The sequence below is a fragment of the Strix uralensis genome, chromosome 4 (genome assembly GCF_047716275.1).
Source record: "Strix uralensis isolate ZFMK-TIS-50842 chromosome 4, bStrUra1, whole genome shotgun sequence".
NCBI classification, from domain to species: domain Eukaryota; kingdom Metazoa; phylum Chordata; class Aves; order Strigiformes; family Strigidae; genus Strix; species Strix uralensis.
Window position 1 is genome coordinate 64,295,624 of NC_133975.1, and position 19,585 is coordinate 64,315,208.

The 19,585-nt window shown below is 38.9% G+C and overlaps 1 protein-coding gene across 1 annotated transcript in view; it reads right to left on the reverse strand.

Moving 5' to 3' along the window:
* Nucleotides 1–19,585, reverse strand: part of CFAP299 (cilia and flagella associated protein 299) — a 221,984-nt gene that overhangs the window by 134,000 nt on the left and 68,399 nt on the right. Inside the window, exon 3 of the mRNA XM_074865121.1 lies at nt 11,447–11,537. Within this exon, the coding sequence (XP_074721222.1) occupies nt 11,447–11,537 (91 nt within the window). The remainder of the gene's footprint in view (nt 1–11,446; nt 11,538–19,585) is intronic.

The window sequence follows — 19,585 nt, forward strand, 5'->3', positions numbered from 1 at the left end:
CCCAGCACTGCTCCAAAGTGTTTTTGGCATGATGTGAAATAATTTTCTCTGTCTCTTAAAGGGAAAAATGCATCCTTTCGCCTTACTTGCAGGATGCTGGTCAAAAGTCATTATGATCTCTAACTGTGCAATACCTAGTAAAAAGGGCTTTCTGTTTGGGTTCTGCAATGCTGTTTTAAGTACAAATAGACAGATATTTACAAGTGCTATCTGTTGAAATTTAGATCAGCTTCCCTTAGAAGTTGATCTGTAAATGATTACGTTTCTCATCGTTCTCTCCCAGATAGCTCATTACATTATGTAGTTCTATGATTCTGCTGTTCACAGTGAAAATTGTTTCTCAGATAAAGACACCAGATTGGAGACGAGAAAAGTATACTCTTCTCCCTCTGCCCTTTTTTCCCTCCAGGGGAGCTGTTCAAAACTTACATAGTGGTGAACAGGCTCTGCTGTCTAGCAAGAACTGCACTTTAAGTAAGTTTCAAACAGTTGGAATGAAACTTATTACTTAACCACTTTTAAGATGCTTACATCTAACACACCAGTATAGCACTATTTATCTACAAGCAACACAAATTTTGCTTCAAAACAAACATGGATTAAAATAAACTTCTGAAATATCCACAAATGCTGATCTCCCTCTCACCCTTGCTTTTTCACTCTTATTGAAATACATACTTGGTACTCTCCCAAATTATTGATGGGAAAGCATTTCATTTGCACACAATAGCATCTGCATGCTGGAGAGAATTTTCTGGACTGCCCGCCTTAATATGAGTTTTCAGTTTCAAGAAAAACACACAGAGAATGTAGACTTCACAGAACAGCTATCTACACTTTCCCACCCTCATCAAAGACAGCACATGCCGTGGCCCCACTCTGACTGGCTTTTGTCCTAATGAACGTTCCATGATCTTGTGAGTCGACCCTCAGAACAGCGCCGGGGCAAGAGCCTCCTTTAAAGAAAAGAGCAGTGGAACCAAACAGGCACAATGACAGGCCAAAGCTCTTTGAAGATAGCCAGCTAGCTAGAAAACGCTCCTTACAAATTATTCAGGGGTTGCAAAACCTTCAGAGTTAGCAAATCAGCTAGAAAAGCATCTCTGCCACACTGGAATACCCTCTGCCAGGAATCTTCTCTGTACTGAGATTTTGGCTAAGTGGGAAAGTCGGCTACTGTGTAACAGAGTGCTCTCATATTCCAATTGAGTTCTCAAATAAGTGCAGCATATTATTTATAATGCATTCTACTTCAACTTCATCAGTGTGATTTCCATGTGAAATGGAACATCTCCCACATATTGCAGTGTTACCACATTTCAAGTTCCTGTGAGATAAAACCAATGTAGGTTGTCTTTATCATTCATTGAGGGTTTCAACTGATGCACGTGGTTGACCTCAATTGTTTTCTAGATCTACAAGACATTACCTATAGGCATACTTTATGCATGTGATAGGGTCATTTATTACACTACAATTCAAAAAGTATATATCATAATGAAAGCATATGCTGTACTGACTAGTTCTGTAATGGTTTGAATTAGGAGGTCACTGGGTACTTGGCAAGAATCTGTATGATAATCTGATGACTTGTCGATTCAATGTCGTGGTACCAGGTGGCGCTCTCAGTAAACATTCAATCACAGTGAATCGCTTCCTCGAAAAGCAGTAATTTCCCCTCGTAACAAACTCTGCTGTCAGTGATGTCCAACAGTCCACAAGCATGTACAAAGCACAGCTATAAAGTTGTTCACATTAACAGGCAAGGTGGCCTAGAACATCACTCAAACTCTAAGAAGAGAAATATTTAGGAATATTGCACATAACATACAGAACCCCCTTAAAGCCCGTTAGTTCTCATTCCAGCTGTCTTATTATGCTTCTTTCAGTAACGCTTTGAATGTCATGTCTTACAGCTGGTTTTCACCAAGTGTCACTTATCAGACCATTAGTTGATTTGAGCAAATTAAATGATCTGTTGACAGAATAGCTGTTTATTTCATTCATTTCCACTAAAAGCTTTCATGCAACAGCTCTTTCCGCCTTTCTCCATTGCTTCCTTTAGAGGTAGTAATTTATAACGTGAAAGTCATTGTGTTCGGTAACATTAGGCAGCCAGATGGTTGGGTTTTTGTTTTCTATAGCTAGGAAAAGAGAAATGCTACTATTATAAAGGTTCAAGAACTGAAAATACTAATAAACACATGTGGGCAAATGATTTTTAAAAGTCAGTGACCAAAAAAAAAAGAAAAAATAAATTGTTTTTGAAAATACTACCATTTTTCTATCAGTACCATCATATTTCACTGAGCTTACCCAGATATCTTTTTACCACACTGCTTACTTGGTTTTAAACTAATGCATAAACTAAACACATAAAACCTGAAATATGATCACAGAATCACAGCATGGTTTGGGTTGGAAGGGACCTTAAAGATCATTGAGTTCCAACCCCCACAATGCCTAAGAACAAACACTGAAAGGCTCTTAAAATGTGCACACTACTTAAGAAAATTCCAGTTAAATCTTACTTACATTATTACTTTTTTACTGAGAACTGACAACATGTTTCACAAAGGCATTCACAAAGATTCATTTCATGCATGCCCAGGAGTGATAAAGAAGTATCTCTGGAATTATATGTACCAACTTTCAGTTGGGATCTTGTGTGTAACTGGTTTTAACTTCTGTTGTAACACCCACTGGGCTTACATTTACACCTGTAAAAAGCTACTGCTGAGAACATGAAGCAAACTGAAGATCAAATTCAGCTTCCAGTTCAGTACAGGAGGAACCCAGCTGACAGCAGTAGAGAAATACCAAAATCAATACGGAACCCAAGGTCCTTACGCACACTGAAGAATTTTTTTCTTTTTTTTGATAAAATAGCGCTGTGTCAAGGAAGGCTATAACTTAATACTACACGTGCAAGGAGATGAGGTTCTGGCTGCATTTAGCTCAATGGTGTCAAAACAGTCACTGACTTCTGCAGAGGCATGACTTCAACCTCCATTTCCAAGTAGACAAAACACTATATCAACAGATATGATGAGCAGCCAGCTAGCACATGTTCTCTGCTTTGTACAATGATCCTACAGAAAAATATCGCAGAAAACAAACACAAATCTTTAACGTAAACTTGCCATTTTACGATCTGAATTAAAAGTTTTCAAACTGATATTTTCTGACTTTAAATGTAGCATTTTTCTCAGAATACTTAAGCAAAGTGCCTCTGCAGAGAGCAAATTCAGCTTGCAGAAACAAATTTGTGAGCAAGTCAGAGACCAAGAAATTTAGCTTTAAAAACAACATAGACTAGCCACTTAAAGAACATTTAAGTATAGGAGACAGAAAACTGCAGTGGTTCATCCTGTGGCAGCCATGCTGCCATTCCTCACTGTGGGAAGAAGTTAGAGTTGTCCTGCTGTCAAATCAGGGTTTTCACTCCACAGTTATCACATGCTCGCCAAAATCCCTCCAACCCCCAAGTACGGGTAAACCCTGGGATCAATATGGAGTGCGAATCACGCGTTTGAACCACTAAACAGCCACTTGAGCTTTCAGTAGACAAAATAAACTCCAGGGAATAAAATGAGAAAGTCAAGACACCCAGTCAGTTGGAGGAGGGAGACCCTAAAGGCATCCCTCAGGAAGGTGCTACCTCCAAGCTCTGCTGCTTTTCCTAGAAAGAGTAAGACAGCAGCTCAACTGCCTTTCCCATGGAAAGAGGAATTTATGGACAGCCACTCCCCATCTGGAGACAGCCAACACAATACATGACACACTTGGGCTTATTTTCTACATGCCTAGAGAACATCTAACAACAAACTCCAGTAACACTACTTGAACCCTCCAATTCTTGATGTTTTTGCTAGAGGGAAGGCCCTGTCCTGAAATTCATCAATACCTCTTTTCAATCACTTAAAAAAGTTCGAGTCCCACAAGAGTCTGCTTCAAGACCAAAAAACAAACAGAGTGCTTCTGTTAGGTAGGAAAGACATTTAGCTCTTTTCTTCTTCCCCCACGTGTATTTTAGTCAGTGATTTAACCCGAGTATGTGGAGTCTAAAAACATGTATTTTCTAGCTAAAGCATTTATATAGTCACTTATATTTACATTCTTATCCCTCTTTTTTTTTAACTCACAATTTAAGAATGTGAATGAAAGCATGACAAATTCCTCCCCACCAACAACTTATGCACACAACTCCGACATTCCTGGAAAACCAAAGAAAGTCTTTAGAAATATTTCTTATATGAGTTGTTAAATTACATGCATGCAAGTACCCTGACGTTGAGAATCAATCTTCTGAATTGGCTAAATATGGGTACTTTAGGAAAACAAAATAGTAGGTTTGGTTTTATTTATAGTCTGTAATAGCCCTTTTGTCTGTGTTTTAGTGATGTTCTTTGGTGATTCAGCAAAGCATTATGCACGTCGAGGTGAGAATTTTACTTCTTCAAGCTGACAAGCTACAATGGACGTTCTCCATTGCATGTGCTAGCGTTTAACACATCCTACTGTCGCAAATACAGTAAGCTGAACTGCAACGTATATTTGCTCTATATATCTATAATTGCACTTGTAACACCACCTATTTCCCCACGAAGATTAGTATTCTTTACTGGGTTGGCTGTATTTAAGAGATCTACTAAAAAGCAAAAATTTGACACTCATCTAGGTACTATTCAGGAAAGACCTCAGGCTACATTTGCACTGGACAATCATGCAACATGAAGAGCAGGACTTCAGGAATGAAACATTTAGAGCCAGAGACCCTGTGTCCCCACAATGTACACATTTTGGGATCTTTACGTCACAGTAGCACTAGTCCGATCCCAAGAACTGGCTATCTGTAAGAAGATACTGCCCCTGGAGCTGAGCTTCTCATTTAACGTCTCTTTTTTTTTTTTTTTTTTTTTTTTTTTTCCAATTTAAGCCAATAAGTGGATTCCAAGATTGCTCTGTGATGCAAGACCAATGTGTGGTAAGTGGGGCCCACTGAGAGAATTGTTTCAAAAATCACTCTCCTCCTCCCAACGCAAATACTAATGTAGACACAGTGTCTACCGATGACAGCCAAAACTATCCAAATAATATGCCCCCACCTTGCTGTCAGCTGATCTGAAACGTGACCATTTACCACAGCACAAGTAGTTTGTAGTTACTCACAGCTGTTATGTCACTAAAATGATACAATTTATGTATTCTATAAAATGCACTCAACCCTCCTGACTTTTGCTTCACTTTCAGTAAATTACAGAAAAGAATGAAGAAATAAAAGATGCTCTATATTTCTCCTCTTTTTCCACGTGCTGTTCTACATGAAGTATTAGTTTTTCTGACAGAAAACGCACACTGTATCTAATCATGCAATTTTTAGGCACTTGAAATAATCTACATCTTACACATTACAATTAAACTAGAATGATTTTTCCATGATACTTCCAGAACAGATTTGATAAACACTCAAAAAACATCATACTGAACTTAAGAGTTGCCTTAACGTGCTGTATAACATTTTAAGTAACATTCTTTGCTTGCTTTATCTCCTTTCTATTGCCAGTACTTCATGATCCTACAAGGGAAATAATAGAAATAAAACTGTACGTTTTACACTCTAACATTTACACTGTAAACATACAGTCATCTGTTTTTGAGGTTCAGAGGACTCTGGATCTGACGGCCCCATTTCCAAGCATTCCAAGGGCTTTTATACTCAATTACACCTGTTGCCAAACATGCATCAACGTATAGTACAGGAACAGTAGCAATCATTCTGGAGATAAAATATAAGGAAAAAAGGTTCTGCTTGTCATCTACACAAGAAGTCTCAACAAGTAACATGATTTCCACATATCCCTACCCCTTTAACTGGAAAGAAATGCATACTAAGCCCTCAAGAGATGAAATAAAAAGATTACATCTACATTCAGGAAACATGGTTTCATTTCTTTCATACTACACTCTATCCAATGACATCAAGTCTGATGTATATTTTGTATTTCAACATCAGAAGTGATTTGTTTGAAATTAAGTTATGATTACCTGCATGACTCATGCAATTTCCATAGTGATTTATTGAACAGACAAACAGGTTCGATTGAAAGAGGAATAAACATTTCTAGAATACCCTCTTTTTCTTGAGAGGGAACCCATCATAGATGTTGGGAAACAGTAAAGGGGAAAAAAAGATCATGTCAGCACAATATTGTTGGTCATATACAACACAATCTCATGCTTCTGTGAGTTTTCAACACAGGAAAGAGGGATATTATAAAGCGCCTAATTCACAAGTTTTTCAAGTCAGCTACAGTGGTTACTTTGAATGTCTCTAAAGGAACAACTGTAACCAGTGCTTTTATACGGCTTCAATAATACACATTTCAAAGCCAAAAAGGCCCAGCCATCTAACTGCTATATACAGCCAATACTAAGTGCAGAAAAATCTAAACAAGTTCCGTTCTACTAGGCATGAATTTCATCTGATGTGCTGGTTGTAGCTCTCACACAACTGAGAACAGGAACATCAGCTGTTTTGTTCTTTTTGTGTTGTGTTTGTGGAAGCCCTTTTTTTCCCCCCTCAATCAGTGGAGCAATGATGAATCCTTAGCTTATTCATGTCCCTAATTTCCATCAAAGAATTAGGTGGAATCTGTTGAAGTGTCTAAACACTTTTGATGCTGGCACTGGTGCCCACAAGAACATAACTATAACTTGTTCCATTCATCACAAAATCCAAACCCAAGCTTACAGGGTACCTATGTCTTCAGATACATCAGTGCAGCTGTAACCTTCTCTGCCCCATCACCCCAAGCCTCTCCCAAAAGATCAGCCTCAAGGTATTCACACAGTAACCGAGACTTGCTCTGGGACACAAAAAGGAGTTCCCGAGTATGGCATAATTTCCTAAGGCTTTTGTAAATACAAATTATTATATCCACAGAGCCCTTTATCACCTTGAATAAACAAGTAATATTTAATGCATACCAGAGTATAGGTGAAGGCTAGATAGGGTAAACATACACCTGTGTAAAGAAGTTGAGACCTGTCTGCCCGCTGAGTTCATCTGATCATAAGACTTGCATTGGATTACAGGTGAATTCTTATTTATGAGAGCATAAAAAACTCACCAGTACTGCCAAAATCCATCAGTAGCCTGCTGTTACCTTACCCTAAAGCCCCCGCTTATTTTTTAAGACTATCTTACACCTCAAACACCTTATTTCTCACATAAATGTTTCTGGATCAAGTTTTTGAATGGAACTGGTTAATAAGCAAATATATGCAACACTTCTGTCATGACAGGCTCATTTTAGAAAACTAACCTCCCAGATCAACTTGACATATGGATGACCTGCAAAAGCCTATATGAAACGGAGAGAAAATAGCAATCGCAGCTAATAAAGCCACACAGAGTGACCAAGCACAGCTGAGACAGATTTATTTTTTTCTCCAGGTATAGTAAAGTGCAGGTTCTGAGACTGGATGTTTTTTAATCCTCCTCGTCCCACTCTACATGACAAAAGGAGGAGACATTTTACCTTGCTTTTTTGCGGCTTTTCTTGTTGGTTTTGTTGGGTTAGGTTTTTTTGTTGTTTTTTATTTGATTGGTTTTGCTCTGGTTTTCTGGTTTTTGGTGTTGGGTGGTGGTTTTTTGTTTGGCATTTTTCAGGTTTTTAGTTCTTGTTGTTGGGGTTTTTTTGTACAAATAGGATAGGCTGGCTGTATATCCAGAAAGGACAAACAGAAAATCATCTTTGTGGCAGAAGTTGATTTCTAAGGGTCCAGACATACCAGCAGAGCTTCCACTGGCAACATCAGGTGAGAGCACTGACACTGTTCACTACATCTCCTAGATGTAATATCCCTGTCACTGTGACATGCAGAAGTGCTACTAACTCTTAAATAAAGGGCCAAGCCTTGCTGTGAATGATGCTAGAGCAAAGTAAGCATTACAAAAAGCATTGTCAAGATCACACTCATTCAGCTTCTGTAAAGTTTTTTAGATCCTTTTCTTTTTCATCTCCCATTTCTGCAATAACCCTGAAGACTAGTTCTAAAACAGGCAACCCCATCAAGTAGCATTAATTCCTGATGCGCTGAGGATCACCATGGCAGATAATCTCATCCTGACAGTGATGTCACATGTGTGCAGTGATTTTTGAGGTGGACCACAAAGCCTTATATAGCCTTATCTGGATGGACTGAGAGAAGTTAGCCTTCCTTTTGTAAGGAATCCCAAGGACTTAATTAAATTGCTTATTGGCTCAGAGAGACCTAAGTTGCTATTGTCACGTGGTGCCATTCCAGGGAGGATGGGAAGTCATATGATGACTCCCTGCTGCATCTCTCATTAGTCCAACTTGTGTGACTTGGAAGCAAGTCCACAGCTTGCACTGCCTTCATCAGAAAAGGAGGATCAGGTTCTAGATATCACAGACTGAACAGAGAAGCACAGAAACCATGCAAGTGTCTCTCTCACTAAGCACAGACAGGATCCTGCAATGTAAGCATTGTTTGGCAGCAGTTCCAGCTTTCCAGAGAGGCAGTGTTTTCTTTGGGTAGGCTGCTCTTCTCAGCAACCAGCATACATGGTCTCAGAGCCCAAGTGCAACCCCTAAAAACATACAGAATTTTCTACAGCCCTACTAATAATACAGGTGGCACTGTCAAGATTTAAAAAAAAAAAAAAAAAAAAAAAAAAAAAGGCAAACGTGATTTCATAAGGGAATACTTTCTCTCTGTTGGTTCATTAGGTACACAATAGTAAAAAACAAAAATGTCTTTTGTGTGCATTTATGATTGCAGCCAACAGGTTTATGTTCTGAATCACTATTTGAAATGCATTCCCACATTGAAGTGTATTAAGAAAACATTATGGGGTCTCCTGTAAACCAAACTGCAGAGTTGAGGCTGAAATTGCACACTTGATATACTTCATTATATCTAGGTATGTACTGAATAGCTTGTAATAATACTCACTGTTCCAAAAACTTTTGATACATAACCAGAGGCTGTTTTGGGGGCCTAGAAAATGTGTCACTGCAGGAGGCATGGGAACTTGGAAACTGAGACCAGCTGTCTTCATTTGGACGGGATGCTTACTATTTATTTTTCATTTTAATTTTAAAGGCTAGCCCATAATTTATCTGCCTTGATTTTTCAGAACCCCACATGTAACCTGCTAAGCAGAGCGCTAAAACCTTACTAGTGCTTTCTGAATCCAAGCTCTGTTTAACACAGCTGTGGTGGCTCCTGCCTGTTGTTTCAACATCCCCTGTGACAGCAGAATAAGAATACACAGCACAAGAGCAAAGAGGGGGATCAAACTAGTTCCAGCATAGAAAGACACGCCTCAGAGCATCAGAAAAAGGAAACAACAAAAAAAAATCACCCCCAAAACTCTTTTGGTTTAGTAAACCCAAGGAGTTGGAAAAAAAAAAAAATCATTTTAAGCCTATGAACATATTCTACCTTTTTCTGTCCAGGTTTCTCAGGGTTGAGTTTCACCCAAGGAGGGGAATCCCTAGCAGAAGCTTCCAGGAGTTCCCCAGACTGCACTGGATCCAATTTCAGGTGCTCAATGAATGCTACTGCACTGTGTTCACAAGACTGAGAAGCCTACTACTGACCTCAACTCTATCCAGTGCCCTCCTTAGGCCCTCAATGGTAACAGAGAAGCACATTTCATTTCCCACCCACAGATCTACACAGCACCAGTCAGCACCGTGAGGGGACTGGAATCAATCCACAGAGAGGTCTCAGCCAGTCCAAAGTGCTGGGCTCAGCCCTGCTGCCTTTACATAAAGCCAGAAATATCTGTCAGTGTAAACTGACAGCCCTTTTCTGCGCTGAAAGGGTTCTGTGTAACTCAGTAGTGCCCCCATCTAAAATGAAGACATTACATTTCCTTTACAGAATGCTCTGAAAACTAAAGCCAGAAAGAGAACTACAATAAGAAGTTACAATTAGGAACTGCGCCTTTTTTTTTTTTTTTTTAACATTATGGTAAATATATGGAATCAATTGCAGAGTGCTTCCGTTTTCAAGGCTAAACCACCACAGCACTGGTTCCACCCTATCTCATTTCTGCCATACATTTAACCCTTTGTGTGCTATATCTCCCGTAGAAATCCCTAAATATCCCAGGAAGCACAGTTCCCAGGATATTTGTCAGGCAGCTGAAACCACAAGGTGTTTGAAGCTTCATGAGGAGGCTTGCTCACATATGTTGGGGAACCACATTTCAGGCAGCATTTCCTCTGCAAAGTCTAGAGATTAATTAGCTGGCCATAAAAGAATAAATATCGACCCTAGAATTATGGGAGGGAGGGGAGTTATGCTTCTACTTCAATTAGGAGAGTTGAAGGAAAGCAAAAAAATCACTACTGTATGCCTGATGAACTTCCTAAGCAAGCAGAACCAGGAAATAAGATCACTATCACTTTTGACTTCCAGAATGCCCATGAACTGCCTTTGCAGTCACTTTTATTATTTTTCTTTAACATGAGAGGCAATCTAACAGACAGAAATCCAGGCTCCTGCTGCCCCATAAAGAAGTCAAGAAACAGCACTATTCTATCTAAACACAGCACTAAGACCAGGGTGACCATTCTGGGCGCATTTTCAGTAGTGTTACAAAGTTTAAATGGAAGCAGATTGAACTTAAATCATAAAACACAAAGTCTCCCTCCTTGGACAGCATGTGGGCACAAACTCTTCTTTCTGCAAAACTAAAGCTATTAAAAAGCCAAGGACATATTACCATTCTCCCTTTAAACTGAAGGATATTAATCTAGCTATATTTACAAGTGACAAATTAAACTTCCACAACACTATCCCCTGAGCATACCTACATGAGTGTGGGGGACTAACAAAGCAGGAGAGATTCCCAAGTAGCCTCTGCCATCATCATTCTAGTCAAGTAAAGCACCCAGACAGCTTTGCTACCATGTATGAGCCGGCGGACTCAGGAGGCATGTGGCCATATTCATAACACTATGTTAGACCCAACATAAGAAGCAACCCACCAAAACTCAGCAGGAAAACTCCAATAGTGCCAATGTTCATGAGCAGCAAATATATTCTCCCAACAATCAGGCTGCATCTTCCTGTACTTAAAGCACGCATGGGAATGCATTTTGCAAGGCAGGAATCTCCAACTTCTTATGAAATCAAAATACACTTCACTAAATGTTTTTCCTCTTGTATCCTTCAGCTCATCACTTGCCTTTGTAGAATTCTGGGCAGAGTTTTCATATGCTTTACTTATTTAAAAAAAGAAAAAAAAAAATCAACAAATTTCTGGGTTTCAAGAAATCTCTCCTAAATCAAATACTCTTTTTCAAATGTTCCACCTGAAGTTTTCCTGTAAAATACCTCATTTTCCTATTCAGACTAATTTTTAAGCTGATAAAATGATTGTGATCTCACGGGTACTCACAGAAATTTTTCCAGTACGATTGGCTTCCTCTCTTTCTGCCAGGGCCTGCAAAAAGTTATTTTTCAGTTCTTTTCCTACACTTGCTAGTGACCTAGGAAAAAAAAAAAAAGAGGTATACTTATTACTATTAATTATTGCCACAGACTTTGGATTCACTGTTGGATTAAGTTTTCTGTAAATATAAGGAGACAGTCCTCACCCTATTGTAGCTAATTTGTCTACTGCCTGTTCTGCTTTTGCAAACCCTTAAACCAGTCTTCAAAATTGATCACTAATGCAGACGTACAATATAATAGTAGTTTATCAAAAGCTGACTTCTACTAACACACATTTTCAATTATATATCCAGAGTAATCTAAGCGCTTATTTTATATCTCCAGAATTATGGCCAAAGTCATGTTTACATAAGAACACCAAATTTTCACAGTGTACCAATATAAACTTACACAGATTTAATACCTTATTCTTCAGCCAACAACTAATCAAATGAACTACTACACAGACTGCTTGGTGTGGTAGGGTCAATGTAGCTTCTCTATCCTTAAGTACAAAGCATGAAAAGAAGAACCAATTTTGCTCCACAAAAACTTGCAAAAAAAAAAAAAACCAAACAAAAAAAAACCCACAAGAAAGGATACCATACACAAAAAATTACTTCTTAGCCTTTGAATATAGTGCGCTGGAACTCAAACAGTCATTAAAAACAGAAAACACACATCAGATGGACAAAAGCACTGAATATGGGACAAACCCTTCAACAAAAACGTGATTCTTCAAAACGGTTTCTACAAGCCTCTTAGCCTAATCTAAAGCCCTTCTCCATCTGCAGGGGTCATTGCACTCACTCCAGTGTACATTGCAAGCACAAAAAGGAATCACAGAGACTTCCTAAATCCTGCACTGAAGTGGCTTCACAGGGAACTTTTCATCTTTTAATGTCTAAAGTAACAAATGGTGACTGGAAAGAGCTCTCTCGGGCAACCCAAGGCAAACGGGTGCCTCTGAGTGGAGCACAGATCTACGCAAAAGGGGAAGGATTATTATGTCCCCCCCCCATCTCAGTGGGATTATTTCAATAAAAAGCAGTAGCATTTGTCCATCTAAGTAGACAGAATACAGCATCAATAAAAATCTTTCTATCAAGTGTATAATGTATCAAGTCTCAAATAAAAGAGTGCCACAAAACCTGAAAAAATCCTTTGGGTAAGTTTTTAAATATAAACATGCATGGCAATGTCCTGAAACTGAGTGAAAAGCCTGCATCTGAGCTTCAAAACTCTGCTGTAGACCTATCAGGTCAATCTCTGGCCACTTTACCAGCTGTTATCCAGAAGTACATTAGTTTGATGCTGTTTCAGAAGTGCATCTGCTGCACTGTAAAAATAAAAAAATGAAAGACTAACATATGGATTAAAAAACACCTCAATTATTTAGATGTAAAAGACAGATAAGAAATGGAGTATCAAATTTTCCTTTTCCTGTCCAGTTAAGAATTCTAGATTCTGAAAGTCTTCCTTTCTCTGACAGAGGTTAATACTAAATCAACAGAAAATCCATGTTTAACAACTATTCTATCCAACCTCACTTGAAGTTTGTGGCTCCTATTTTGAACCAGATGAAGGGTGTGGGTGTCTGAAAGATGATGTGTTTTTATCCACTTAAATCTCATGTTCCAGTAAGAGACTTCACCTTTCCTTAAAAACACTTGTCTTCCTCCCATCCTTCAATCACCAGCAAAATAATCACTGACCCACTTGCAGAATGCTAAGATGTATAAAACTTCTTTTTTAGTGAATTTCATTACTTCTGCATTAGAACATGCTAAGCCATGTCTGAAATGAAGCTGCACTGTTTCTGAAAAATATGAAGTATCACTGGGTGGCCCTGTCTAGAACAAAAGGGTCACACAGTGTTAAAACACAAAGCTAAAATATCACAGGTACATCACAGGTGTAAGGCAGCAGCTTTTTACAATCCTCAAGATAATTCCAAATGGGATTATTGTGTCTTACTTGATGTGTTGACTACTTGGGGTCTACTTCAGCAAGTCTAACTTCTGAAAGATGCAAAATAAGAAAAGACATCATCTGATATGTATGTATTATCTATACACCATTCTCAGTAACAAAGGCCCCCTTGCTCTGTAGGAAGATGCTTAAACATCTACAAAATGAAAAAAAAAAGTTGGGATTTGACTAAAATAAATTCATTCTCCTATGGCCTGCACAAAAAGCCATCAACAACAACATTACGGCTGAATTAGGAATGCAACACATCACTGTTGAAGTGACACAAAAGCAAGATCACTTGGAGCAGAGCTTAGCATTAACTGGCTGCTTTTTTGTAATAAAGAGGGGGGTGGGACAGAAGACCCCTAAAAAACAATCACACAAAATTATTATTGAGTCATATCTGAGAAATGTATGAAACATTTCTTCTTTTAGAGAAACATTTTTAGAAATACAGCAACATCATTTTACCCTCACAGCAATGTCCCTAATGGCCTAAAAGTATTAAAAAAAGTTCATGGGACCAGTGAGAGCAGAAAAAAACAAAGAAAAAGAGATGTGTCCTCTGTGTCAGACTCTTAACATCTTTGAAATCCCCTGTTTTAAATATATACTATTACTGGATAAAGAATAACACACAGAAGGTATCTCTGTTAAATTTGAATCACAAAGGAAACGGAAATAGGCTCAAGCTATTCTGAGGTAAACCTTTGTAAACTTAGAAAACAAGAGTGTTACAGAAAGAACAAGGAGCTTAACACTTAAAGCCTGAATTCTAAAACTCCAGGATCTGGAAGCATACCCCAGCATCTAAGCAAGTATTTCCTGAGGCAGGGACAAAGAGCTACTTGGTAGACCTTCCACTTTTTTTAACTGGAAAGGATTTACTCCTTTATTTCCTGCATGAACGTGTATGTTATTTGACTCCTGGTCTTTTTCACTTCTTTGCCCCTTGGGATGTGCATTCTCCACCTCACTATCCCAGCTCAGAAATACGTCTTTCCTCTCAGGCCTTGCCCACACCGGAAAAGTGCGCCCGTTTACCTTAAGGGAGATTTTCAACTAATGTAGTTAAAATCGTACAAAAGGTCACACTAATATTCTTAAGATTGGCTTAAACCAGGCTCATTTCAGTATCAAACATAATCAATTACTAATTGACCTGACTTAAACTGTACATAAAGAATTTCAAGCTTCTGCAGACATAAGTGTGCACCGAACTGTTTTTTAAAAGTTCCAGTTATACATGGTTCTCATCTGAATAAGGCCACATATTCACTAGAAAGATGCAGCATTTACAGGAACATTGTATGAGCATTTGTTACTAGCCAGTCTTTGAGAAAGAAATGAGATTTTTCTCTCCCTGCCACAGCAGCACGTACATTCTCCACACTCTAGTTCACCATCGCAGCAGAAGACTGAGAAGAAAAGATCAAGGCATTCCACTCTGCAGAAGTTCCACCCGACATAAACAGGCTGAAATTTTGGGGTGTGACTAGTTAGGAATTCATGAAGGCCATGTAAATGTTTGTTTCAGCTTCCTGCCAGGTGAGATGAGGGAGTTCTTTGACCAGGGAGGAACAGCAAGGAATTCTCTAGCACCCACTGAACACTACTGCTGTCTAACAAGGGTTACGTAACTTGCCATGACCTAAAAATTGCTGTTTAAATTAATTTTTAAAAAAAAAGTTACTTCCTAAAAATCTGTATTAGGTCTTGCACAAAGCTAGAGGATTACAAATTATATGCTAGTATAGAAAACATGCTTGCAGGTTACAACAGTCCTTGAAAGGGAGAGCACTGAATATTTCATTATTAGCATAAATTTATGCATCTCCAGCATCACACATGCAACCATAACATTCATGCACTGCCCAGAATTACTCCTAGCATTCAGTTCATGCCTCAGCATACTTTCTGATGGATGCTTTACAGTGAAAACCCAATTTACAAGGCAGCATTATCTCTTTACAAGGCACTCTGATGCTAACTGTAGTCACTTTTAATCATCACTGTACATTTCTGAGTGATATTTTTTCCTACACTACACTACAGAAGAGAAAGCGTTAACAGTGAGTAACACCCCTCACTACAGCATCCTTCAACAGAAGCAATACTGAAAAGAAGTATTACAGTTTAGCAAAAAATAGAAGGGATACTTTTCTAAAGGAACTTGTCCCAGTACAGAAACTCCTAGTGATGTTAACAATATTAACTGTTGTTTGCTTGTTTTAACTCCATAAATACAATTCTTACTTTATGATGCTCAAAGTTTCACTTACGAAACTGTACATTTCCACACTATCTTGTTCCTTCTAAGCTGCTCTCCTCCTTCCAAGAGCTCCTAGTATCTTCCACCATCCCACACACCCTTCTCACATTCCCAGTTCAGACACCTTTTGCTTGCAGCATGCTTTTTTAGTCTTCACTGATAGGTGTTAGTGAAGTAGAAAGAAGGAAAGCTCGTTTTGAACTTCAGTTAAGGCTCCTTGATTCTTATTTTGACAGGCTACAGTGCTTTATTTTCCATTTTGTTATGGCTCCCTAGGGCTTCGTTTACTTTATTTTCCTACATCTTCTACCATATGGGCTTTTCCCAGGAGCACTGGAGTCACAGTTGGAAACAGAACAATGTAACTTTTAGAGAGCCCTGTTGACCTGAAGAATGCTTTTTATCAAAGTGAGATAATGGGAAGAACATCTAACAGTGACACTGTTATTCTTTCAAAAGTACGCTCCATGTTCCAGTTGAGCAAAAAGCCAGACTGGAATGCACATTCTCATCTAACTTCTGCAAAGCAGCTGTGTTTTGCAAACACCTGCCCCAGGATTAGTGGGGAGACAGGCATAAGAACTCAGTCCCAAGGTTTCTCCCTCATCTTGAGACACGTAATTTTTATTTGAAAACATTTGAAGTTTCAACCTCCCAGTGCAGTGCACTTACAGCATTGTGTCCTGAGGCAGGACTATTACTTGAGCACTGTTCTAAGACATCAGATGTGTATTTGTTTTCTCTACGCAAGGTATGCACGCTTTAAAAGGAAGGGAGAGACCACGGTACAAGATTATACCTTAGAGACCAGGGTGTAAGGCTGGGACTGGAAGGATCCAAGTTCATCAAATCACTCTGTCACAAACATGCACCGCAAGCTTGGCAATTTGCTCAGTTTTCTTGCACCTTAGTTTCCAGTCTGAAAAGCTGAGCTGACTCTACTACTCCAAACACACTAAGGCTGCCTGTGACTCTGCAAGAGGCACAGCACTTAAAAAGGCATTGGGAGGCATTCAGATGCTGTAGTGATGTGGACAAATACTTGCTCGTTTATGTTCAGTCATGTGAACTGGAAGCTTGGTCAACACACTTTTCATTAGCAAGTCTTCTCTGAAAGGATGAGAAAACACACTGCCTCCACAGTAAAATACTACTTTCATCAAACGTCAGTGTGGTTCTGCAGGCTGCCTTGTGGGAGTATCAGACTGGCTCAAGACCTATTTGTTCACATCCTCAGGCCTTCCTCCCTTCCCTACAGACCTAACACTGCAAGCGTACTTGCCCCTTTCGGCTAACTCACCTCAAACAAGATGCGATGTTAAAAAAAAAAAAAAAACCACAACCTCAAGCAAGGGTAGCCAACATCCATCAAAATCCTAGTAAAGATTAGCAAGGCAAGAAAGCTGTCTTCGGATGACCTACCACATGCAGCCAGGGTAAGATAAAGGAATAATGAAGGCAGTATATCAGCATTGCCAAGACCATATGTAAGGCTGATTTTTACTGCATGGTGCCATCTTTTCTTACTTTTAATGAAACAATACACAGAGTGTCTTCAAACTGCAATGACACCAGATAGTGAGGACCATAATCCTTTAAACCATGATTACCTGAATACATCTACAAGTTTACCTCCATTTTAAAAAGGAAAAATGAAACAGGAAAAAAAGCCAAAAAAAAAAATCATCACCGATGTACAATGAGCTGTCCAAGTCTGACCCTCAGGGTCCAGTCCTCTACTCTCTAGCAGTGCTTCCACTGTATTCAAGTGATAAGGGAAAAACAGGCACCCAAACCAACAACTCAAACCACAAGATGGATTTGAACTACAACACACAAAGATGTCTCTACCAAGAGATAAAGGGAAAGCACTTTATTTCTAAACAAACATTGTAAGGGGCTGCTTAAAGGGTAGGTCTAGTATTTTGAAAAAAACACTTCTTTTGGTTCAGCTTTGTAAAACAAATCCTTATGATCCTACTATCCAATCTGACATATTGTGTTAACTTGCACTTCCCTGGAGCTGCTATAAGCAACACCAAAAGACAAAACCATCACGTGATCTTTCTTATATTTTACAAAGGCAACAATGCAAGAAGACAATTATTTAACTTTCTTTGAACCTAAAATAATGGCTTCAAAAGGCACTAAGCAACAGCAACTGTATAAAGAGCCTCTGTCTGTCAGTTTGCAATTTTATTACATAAGGTGTGTAGCATCACAGAGGACCTAAGGAGGAAGGCATGGCTAAGAGTAAAATACAAATGAACTTAAAATCTGTTATATCTCTGTTCATGACCTTGTATACTGTAAAAGTGTCACATCTCTAAAACAGTGTCAAAACTTCTCAATTACAGCGTGAGCAAGCTCTGGCTGTAAGGGCCCAGGAAGCGAGAAGCTTAATGCTGACCTCAAGAAAAGGGAGTGTATACTTGGGCAGAACTGGGTCCAGTGTAACAGTACCCCATTTCACAAAGTCCTTTTTACAGTTTTGGAGGTCTCTGCAGCCTAAATGTACTCCCATAAAAGCTCTCACTGAGCTTCCTAACCCCAAGATCTTGATATGAACAGTTTAGGGCATATTAACATTCAAGTGCACAGTATGTACTTGTTTTGTTATTTAGTTATATATTTTGTTACTTGTGCAACTTAATTTTAAAAATATTTTTATTGCATGTGTTTCTGCATTAAAAAAGAACCATTCCTGACATCAAGGAATTACATTAGGAATTATGTAGAAAGGGAAGATTAAACTTTCAGCTATTTGAACATTTTGAAACATATAAACATTTGTAAAATCTGCTATAAAATTTTTGATTGCTGGTTACATAATTGAACATACAGGAAATACCTTTCTAAGGACCTTAATACCATACATTTCATTGTTTAATAAAGTGAACAAGGAACTGTAACAACTATACTTACTATATGATATTTGAAACTCCACGGAATAAATGATTTTTCTTTTTTTTTTTTTTTAAATATTTGAGTTGCTTATGTACTTCTCTGGAACACTTTTCAGAGCTATTGCAGATATGGCCTGTGTTGAGGAGCCCACACCTGACAAAACACTGGCACCAATATTTCAAATGGTCCAAGCTGCAAGTTACATGGTCCTGTTACTTATCCAACATTCACAAACTTTTTTCTTCTAAAAAAAAAAAAAAACCAAACAGTTCCTTTAGCAGCTCTGGTTAAGGCCCTAGAATACATACGTGCTGCCTGTTTAAAACAGGGAAGGGAAAAAATTCAGAGATTTTTCCTAGTGCCACTGTCATAGCTCACCATCTATAAGAAAAGATAACTGTATGTCCTGTATGCTGTGCATTTTGCATGAAAGAATTGGACTTGCAGTATTTAACTCGAGACAAAAGCTCAGCTGACTTTGGTAGGCATACTGAATGCAGGGGCCACAGCTCATGACATGGAGATGTATTTCAGTTGGGCTGTGGGATACCTTTTTGCTCATTCAAAGCTGGACCAGCAGCAGGCCAAGCCCATCTCCTCATGCAGATCAGAGCAGCCGTGAGGCCTTGATTCATATTTCAGCAACTGCAAGGCCATGCGAAAGAGCCATCTGGAGAAATATGATCACTTATTCAGGTATCATGTGGTGAGCAATCAAGCCCATATTATTGTCAGTTTGTATTACACAAAGGCATCAAAAAGCTAGGAAAGAAACACAGCCCCTCCTGTTTTCAGCAGCAAGAAGAAAAACTAGCATCTAGAAAACTTCTTAATATCACACCTCAATCATGAGTGTGTTGAGGAATGAAACTATTTCCCCCCCCCCCCCCCCCTTACAGGCTCAGTTATCTCCGTGACCAATAGCTCCTCCAAAACTCACATCAAACGGTT